The sequence below is a fragment of the Solea solea genome, chromosome 5, assembly GCF_958295425.1.
Source record: "Solea solea chromosome 5, fSolSol10.1, whole genome shotgun sequence".
NCBI lineage: Eukaryota > Metazoa > Chordata > Actinopteri > Pleuronectiformes > Soleidae > Solea > Solea solea.
This window is the reverse complement of record NC_081138.1, coordinates 7,058,865-7,067,857: the sequence shown is the minus strand read 5'-3', so window position 1 is coordinate 7,067,857 and position 8,993 is coordinate 7,058,865. Positions and strand designations below refer to the sequence as shown.

At 36.2% G+C, this 8,993-nt stretch overlaps 1 protein-coding gene across 4 annotated transcripts; it reads left to right on the top strand.

The window, feature by feature from the left end:
- The first annotated feature begins 294 nt into the window (after window positions 1-294).
- On the top strand, window positions 295-5,147 carry LOC131459099 (sterile alpha motif domain-containing protein 3-like). Of its 4 annotated transcripts, none has more exons than XM_058628541.1 (7): window positions 1,986-2,125; window positions 2,238-2,320; window positions 2,491-2,552; window positions 2,626-3,672; window positions 3,866-4,021; window positions 4,146-4,238; window positions 4,434-5,147. In XM_058628541.1, exons 4-7 carry the CDS (start codon window positions 2,644-2,646, stop codon window positions 4,710-4,712), a joined length of 1,557 nt encoding a protein of 518 aa, XP_058484524.1. In that variant the 5' UTR covers window positions 1,986-2,125; window positions 2,238-2,320; window positions 2,491-2,552; window positions 2,626-2,643; the 3' UTR covers window positions 4,713-5,147. The 4 variants fall into 4 exon arrangements, with proteins under 4 accessions (XP_058484522.1, XP_058484524.1, XP_058484523.1 ...); XM_058628540.1 differs by having other exon boundaries at window positions 2,432-2,552; XM_058628539.1 differs by lacking the exons at window positions 2,238-2,320; window positions 2,491-2,552 and adding an exon at window positions 295-565 and having other exon boundaries at window positions 1,979-2,125.
- The last annotated feature ends 3,846 nt before the right edge of the window (window positions 5,148-8,993 follow it).

The following is an 8,993-nucleotide window of genomic DNA, read 5'->3' as shown; positions in this document are numbered from 1 at the left end:
ATAAAATACGTGTTTGCGACCAACATATCGCGTTGCAATATTCACTTCATTACAAACCTTTCAGCCCATCACAAATGAATACACTTGTTATTTAAAGATATGTTGAGGGTGAAACAATGCTGTCATTGCTGAGGAAGTAATTCATTATTAACAAATGGTTTAAAATTACTAAGTAATTATCCCTCCAGTTGTACTTTAGACTAAATCTGGTGCACTCTAAAAACTAAGTCAGGGGACCTTTAGTCATTACTTAAATATATATATTGTTGTGAAGTAAAAAATCAACTTCTGAGATACTGTTAGACTTTTTACTTTTAATTATTATTTTATTGAGTTTGGATGACACACAAATTATGCCTATTCGTTCAATATACTATCATGACTTGTCAGAGTTTAAAATTTTAAATTAATCAACAAGTCATTTAATTTTAAGTTCTGTTAATGTAAAATACAATTTGATGACGCGTAACGGCCCACAGTTTCCCTCTCCTGCATGCGCGCACGGGCATGTTCAAGGCGAGACGAGTGACCACAGCTGAAACTCATCAAAGCGTCGTGGTGAATGGTAAGTAATTTTATGTTAATTACACATATTTGCATTCTATTGGTGATAGCCTGCTGTAACTGAATACCGAAACCTAAGTCCTTTTTCTTGAAGTAACTCGGGAGTAATAGGTGGCCAGATAGCAATGGAAACGTATTGGCAAGCTAACTTAATATGGGATTACCTATTAGCCACTGCTCCGGTTAGCATGTTCGCTAGCTACGTTTATAAACTACAAGTATACACCTCATTTACTTTCACTGACTGACTAACAAACTAGTGCACAAATAGGTTGTGTGTGCGAGTTATCTTTCGTAGTTCTTCTCATCTGAATCATAGTCTAATCATGTCTAGCTTACGTTAGCAGGACGTTACCGGAGTCCGTTAGCATTAGGCTAACTAGTTCCGGTAATACTCACTGCTTTCTAAGAGGCTAGGCCGCCATTTTGGCTCGTTGATTCGATTTTTTTCCGTTTTAGTTTTTTGGAGTTCCATTTTTTACCTTTTACTCGTATTTTACCACAAAAGTGTGTGTTTTTAATGTTTATAATTATAATGTAACGTTACAAAAAAATTCAATAAAAATGATACCAGGCACATGGTGTTCCATATACTGTATATTATGTATTGTTTATAAGCCCATGTGTTAAAAAAGTAAAAACGAGACTTTGTTCACTTTATTAAAAAAAAAAAAAGCCTATATATTTGGCAGATGTAAAGCATTCATATGTGTGTTTTTGTGTTAGTCTATTTTTATTGTTTTTTTTAATTATTAGTTAAACAGCTCAGGGATGTTTAAGGAGCAACCTGTTTATGCACTGAAGATTTTGCACTGTGAATTTGCACTGTCAGTTCTGTTTTGAGTAAGTGTTGGAAATGAATGATTTTTTTAATCCAATTTATCAATTAATTAAAGAAATAATCGACAGATTAATTAATAATTAAAACAATTGTTAGTTGCAGCCCTAAAGTACACAGTCTAATTTCTATTACAATTATGCCTTTGTTGTATTAGAAATGACAGTAATGGTAATATAGTTCATTTAAATGTTTTGACAGGGAAATATATTAAAAGAGTGTTACATGTATGTTTAAAAGATAAATGTATTACAATTTAAAAAGGGTGGTAAAAAGATAAATGCTGATTGGAAAGCTGTTTAAAAATATACATAATTCCTAATAAAAGCAAGTAATTTAATTTGTATTATTTAAAATACAGATTGTGAATTCATGAGGTGTAATTGTTTTGTTTGCACTAAAATATCCATACTCCCTGAAATGTTCTTGTTATAATTTATCTTACTTACCAGCATCACATGGCTTGCTTTAAGATTGGCCCCTGTCACAAAATACACACTTGGCCTCTGGTGGGCCACCCTGCCACTGGGCATTACAAATTTCAAATCATTTTACCTAATTTATCTCCCTACTCAGGTCTTCAGTCACTTTGCCGTGTGCCTTGCAAGGACAAAAAACTCTTCATCATCTCCTGGTATCCTGGTTTCGTGGACCAAGGGGTTCAATTTGAGACGTGGTCAGCCTCTCAGGACAAACGAGATATCACCTTCTCCTTCCCCTGAGGTGAGGAGCAGTCTGAGCCAATCTATAATTAGTGGCGATGACATAGGTGTAACTTAAGTCAATGCATTGAAGAATCACAAGTCAAATTGAAAATACTATTGTGTGTGTGCAGGCATTCCTGCCTGCTGTCGTTGAACGAGGGGTTCAATTTAAAACGTGATCAACCTGCTGAAAAAAGCCTTGAAGAAGTACAGGGTAAGACAGAAACATCCAATATGGATTGGCCTTGCAAAATGTGTACAAATGTCTTACATCTTTGGTGGAACAAGCATTATGACTCTTAAGTGCTGCATTTATGTTCCATAGATGGTGCCCATATTTTGTGGAGATTATCAGATGAAATGATACAAACTCTCATATTGCAGTCTTCCCACTGTGTTCAGACTTGGCATATACAGTGATGTGTTCCTGATTTCCATACCTGGAGGTAAAATATAATATGCACTTAACATTATTCACCATTTACTTGTTACTAAAAATTACTGCAACATGTGAAACAGTTTGTGTACAGGTGCCAGATGCCACAACCGGCTCAACTCCGAGTGATCATTGCAGATCATGATGTCCGTAAAGTTGTACTACCATCTGGAATCCCTGAGACATTGGATGACCTTCACTCAGTCATTCGTGATACATTTTCCATTGCCAAAGACTTCAGTCTTCACTACAAAGATGAGGATTTTGATGAGTTTTTCACCCTTTTATCTACAACTGACCTCAAGGATAAGGACACAATCAAGGTTGTGTTTCTCCCAAACCAGGAGCCTCCAATCATTTTAACCTTAACTGATGTGACCAACATGAATAATCAGCCTTGTGAGGAGCCCGATGTTGACGACACCGCATCCGTGTCAACCGATGACACACTAATTCTCTCATCTGAAGATAGTCCAGGCCACCGTTCCCAGCGCTGGCCCGCTCAGTTTTCAATTCCCAGCTTTTCTGGCTTAACAGAGATCCAAATTCAGTCAGGAAATGAGCGCTTCAATAAATATGGGACTCTTCTCACTACCAAAGATTTAATTCCGCTACTCCCAGACATCCTTGGAAAACTAGCGGAGGCTATTTATGAGTACACTGCTTATCCATCTAGTCTGCAGATCAGTGAGGTTGCAGAGGCCCTCACTCAAAAGCATCCCTGCCTCAAAGAACCAGGCTCATTTAATGGGTCCTATGGATGGGCGCAGCGCCTAAAATATAAGATGAACAATTTCAGAAGCAAACTACGAGGTCTCGGCTGCCCTGAAGTTGAAGTGAACTCACTCAAGAGAAAACAAACACATGACCAGTATCCGGCAAAGAATCTGAAAAAACCAAAGAAGGCGGAGGTGAACTACCTACCCCCTCATGCTCAAGGTGAAACTACTGCAAGTTTGGAAAAAGAGAGAGTGGAGCTCCTAAGTGAAATGATGAAAAGGGACAACTCCAAGGTGGTAGCTCAGAAAATGGCCAAGACGTTCAGCCTTCGTCGGGAGGAAATAGTGAAAGAGGCCCCTGCAATCAGTGAATGCATGAAGCGCTGGCCTGCGCTTTTTAGTGAAGCACAGGTGAGATTATAAAATGTTTATTAAACCAATATTTTTGTACTGTGGATTGATACAATGTGGATATAATTTATAAAATACATAAATAATGCTAGAAAAATGTAAAAATTCAGAAATAACCTTTTTCATTTCCAAAATGTACTTTCTGCATTTATTTATACTTGTGTCACATCCTTCATACTGGTGTGCCCTGTAGATAAGTGAAGAATTCAAGAGGATAACAACAGTTAACCTACAATCGACCTTTCTGGCCAAGCTTGACCAGTGCACCCCGAAATTGATGGCCTTGACCCAATCAAAAGGAGGAGCTGCAGGCCTGAAGATAAGGAACATTAAGGACATGCTTCTTGAGGTAAAATGATTTACTTTATTATGAATAGACCTTTATTTTAAATGTATGTTTCTGCCTCACTGTTTCATGTTAATTCTTGCATCTAACTTTATTGAACACCTGATCTATTTTTTCCATGAATCAGGACAACACAGTTGAAAGGCAGAGAGAAATTGCCATTCGCTGCCTCATGGTCTATCTTGGAGAGAAGGAGGAGGACCTTTTCAAACAGTACTGGGTCAGTAATTGAGTACGCTTTTATTTTTTTCTCTGTAGCCTTTCCATATGGAGATATATCTGTTTCAATCCTGTGCACCAGCTTCCTGTGGGCTAGGCATTGAAGTACATACCTGCATTCCCGTATGCATGACACACTGATGAGCTTGAGACATGTATTTTATACATCCTAACACCTTTTAATTTCTTCTGTAAGGATGTAGAGGAGCTTGACGCAGACCTTGCGATGCAAGTGATGAAGATTGCCATCATCGGTGATGGGTGTGCAACCATCGTAGTCGAGGGAACCAAGATCCTGCAGGGGATTGATGTCGCCAGATCCTGTGCTTTGCTGATGGGAGTAATCTATGCTCTTAACCTAAGGTACCCCAAGCAGTTGAAATTTACCTTTGAGGCATTCCAGAAGCTATGCCTTGAGCTTGATGGACAAAAAGCCAGCTCTAAAGTAATGAATCTCAAGTATGGTATTTTTTAGCGCGAGGAAAAAGCTCACATCTCACACGCACACGCACACACACATCCACATCCTTGTTCTTTTGTTTCTTTGATTGGATGAATATCTGAGTGAAGGTATCAGCTTAGAAAAGGATGACCTCTGTTCTCTGAGGGTGTTTGTCTTTGTTGAACTTTATATGCAGTGCCTCCTTTTGCTGGAGTTAGGAGTTTGAGCAGTCTGATGTGATCAGAGATGATAATGTTGAAATTAGTGCTTTTAATGTACAGCCATCTGTCTTTTTTTTTTAATAATTTTCATGTGTACAAGTCAAATGATGGTGATTCATGCACAGGGTTTTAGTTGATTTTATAACAATGTTCCTCCTCATAAAGCATCTGAGTGCATGGTGCTGTTTGCACTTTAAAGGATTTAGTGCTACTGTGAATTTTAATAAATGTTTCTAATTAATTTGAATACTAATGTCTGAATTTCTGTCTGCGTTGTCACAAAACCATCCAATCCAAGGTTGGAGTTTTGAGCAACTTGGCCTCCTGGGAAACACTTAACTTAAATAATTCATGTTGACAATTTTTAAGTTCATGTTACTTAGAAATGCATTTTATTGTGGTCTAAACCTAGTTCACTATACTTAAAACATTATGTTGGATCAACTTAAATACTTGCGTTCATATTGACAATTTTTAAGTTCTTGTTACTTAGAAATGCATTTTATTGTGGTCTAAAAGCTTATTCACTATACTTAAAATATTACGTTGGATCAACTTAAATACTTGCATTCATGTTGACAATTATTAAGTTCATGTTACTTAGAAATGTGTTTTATTGTGGCCAAAAAGCTACTTCCCCATACTCAAAATATTGCTTTGAATTAATGTAATTCTGCCAGCAGTTGGCTTAACTTAAAAATTCTAGTGGAAAAAGTTAACACATGTTTTTGTGTTGACCCAATGTTTTATTTTTTAGAGTGTGAAAGCACTATAAGTGCAGCGAAAACTGGAGCACAGTGATTAAATAAGAAATGAGAAAATGGGACTTTTTACTCTAAATGAAAAGAAAAAAACACATTTGAAATGTAATAAAAAGTAACAGTTAAGATTCAGAGAAACTTAAAATTGTGGATGTATAGAGCTGAAGTTGGTCTGTCACATTAAAATGAAAAGTTACTTTTTGGCAGAATCATTTTCTCTGTTTTCATACACATTAAAAATAAAAACATCTTAAACAAATTTAGTCATTCAAAACATGTTAATGTTTACTGGTAATCTTCCCCAATGACAAGAGATGCTATTTAATGAAAATTTAAATCTGTAGACTTAATGATAACTGTCTGGTTGTTGAAACTGGCTGACAGAAGACAGTGGACAGATGGACATTTTCTTAGAGGACACTGTAAGTATTTAGGAAAGATTGGAAATACAGCTGTCTTTTTTATTTCAAAATAGCTCAATTCGACCATCTTAAACTGCATGAGACAAAGCACTGGAGAGAATTTACATGTAACAATTTTAAACATAAGAAACAAGAGAGAAACAAGGCACGGCATTTGACTTGTTTCATTTTGAAAAATCACCTTGAGGAAAAATAAATGATGAATGAATTACTGACGATACACACAGTCACATTGTTTCCTTATTATGTATACAGTGTATTTCTCAACGCTTTAGCTAATTCCTCCCTCGATTTGATGTAATTCTTGTCGACACAGGTTAATGAGATTAAATGTAAGACAGTAGATGGGTCTTAATTAACTTGAAACCAGTGAACTATCTGTTACTATCAGTGTACACAGCAATAAGTGAACACAAAGATACAATTATGAGTAATTAAAGGTTTCACTAATTGCTAGTAAATGAGTACATCTTGCTTGAACATCACCTAAAGTAATAGGTATACAGTACAGGTGTCTGCTGCTCTGCTTTTAATTGAGAGCAGACAAGAGAAGGCAAGAATCAAGCGATGTTTAATGAGGGTAGAACAGAGCCTTTGGGGATAAGCACATGATAAAGAGGGACATGAACGGTAAATAATGGCGGGAGTCACAATCCACTGGTTCTCTATTACACTGTATTATCTGCTCCTTTACAAGTGTTTGAAGACAAGTGCTCTCATACAACATCAACAAGAACAAAAGCTCTCTGTATGTGCTGTTAATCGATACAAATACTGAATATGTTATATATATATATATACATATATATGTATATATATATATATATATATATATATATATATATATATATATATATATATGTATACATACATTGTTTTTAATGATGTATTTTCTATTAATGTAAAGCACTTTGATTTTTGGATGGTCCTTTATGTCAGTGTTTTCCAAATGGTGACTTTAAATGATTTTAAAACCTAATTGTATGCACGTTATTTAAAACATATACGCAATGCAATCACTCGCTCTGTGTCCCAACCCAGTGTTTGGGAATCACTGCTATGTATGAACGTATTGTATGACTTGTCTGATTACAAGGCTGCAATGATTTTGAGATGTGAGAGTATGGTGCTACTCAGGGATGGTTTTCGCCATAGACCGCACATAAAATATTGGCATAGTCTTTCAGTTTGCAGGGTGAGTTTAACCAGGAATTAGCAATCTGTTCAACAGAGGGCGATGCCGCTGGTTAGAAAAATAACTCAACTTTTTATGCAATAGTATATAAATTATACATAATCTCCTTGGAGCAATTTAAATCTGAGTCGTTCTAGCAGCTCTTCAATGTGACTATTTATTTAACTTAATGTAGGGTTTCTTAATCCATTTAAGATGTTTCCCTTCTCTAACACACTCTTAACATCTTGCACACCTCTTGCGCCTTTCGCTCTACGTCAGCTGAGATTGACACATACCAACGTGACCCTCTTGTGGAGGGTAAAGCGGTAGAAGATGGATGGATAATTAACTGAAACTGAATATTGTGTTTACAAAACCAACTCTGTATGTAAATTTATTTTCAAAATTATCCTTTTGGGTTCATATGAAGGGTATATATTGTTTTTTCTGCTGGCAAGTTTGCACATAATACACTGATTTCAATTCATTTTTTAGTTAATTGTGTTGAGTTGGTTCATCTAAGAAAATCAAACCTCTAGGTCTAGGGCAGCCTTTCTCAAAGTGTGGTGTGGCAGACCACTGGTGGTCCGTGAGTGACCTCTAATATAGGAGCGATATACATATAGTATGCGAGGTGACAATCAAGTAACATATCATGCTTTAAGTTTTAAAATGTCAGCGTTTTAATTTCAGTGTTTCTCAACTAGTAGCCAAAAAAAAAAAAAATTGTTTTGTTTTTTGGCATTTTTGGTTTGTGACACCACTGACCGCAACCATTTTGGGGCTATTTTGAGTTAAGTGGTCGGTGAGTGTTTTTTTCTGGGTTAAGTGGTCCTTGGTCTGAAAAAGTTTGAGAAACACTGGTCTAGGGGTTTATTATTAATTGTGTTCATGTTTTCCCTCAGATTGAGCTTTGATTCAGAAATGGTCAAAACATTTATTACATAAAATGGCATATTGATTTGTTTTTATGAAACAATAGTTATAATGACCTTTGTGAATCTTGCACCTGGCAAATACAAACAAATACAAAAAAAAGTTTGAAAAAAACTTGCAAAACTGTCCTAAGAACTTATTTCTTTTAAAAACAGAAAGTTAAAACTAATGAAAAATGTGTACCATTGCATGTCCAATAGTATACATGGAACCTCAGTCATATGACAGTGCATGCTCCATGTAGCACATTACTTTTCAGTCTAGTTGGTAGCAAGATCTTGATTGTTCAAAGAACAAAAAAGATGTTAACCATGGACAATTGCTTTGAAAAGACATTATGCTAGTGTCCACACCTGTACCACCATTGCTTAAAGAATGCAAGGGCATACAAGTGGGGGTGAAGCACACACACATACACCATGGGCATGACAGAGAGGTAGGAGAGGTAGAGGAAGGAGTACTGGAGGAACATATTGAACATCTTCCCAAAATGCCTACAGGATTAGACTGCTCTCTTTTGATCTCTCTCACACAACATTAACCGATGTTTAAATATCATTACGTTAAATTGATTCAGGTTTTATCCACGAGTCCTTCAAGTTAGCACTTGTTTTGTATCTGACGTAAAAGATTATCCGTGTGTCTGAAGGCTTATCGTGGCTCGAGGATGGCAGGAAAAAAGAAAGGCCTGTATAGTAAAAAAAACTCACATAAAAGGATATGAACACGTATTTACAGATTTTCTCAATCTACAGCTTTGTGAAGCTCAGTGTTTTGAAGGTTGGCATTTTTGCTTT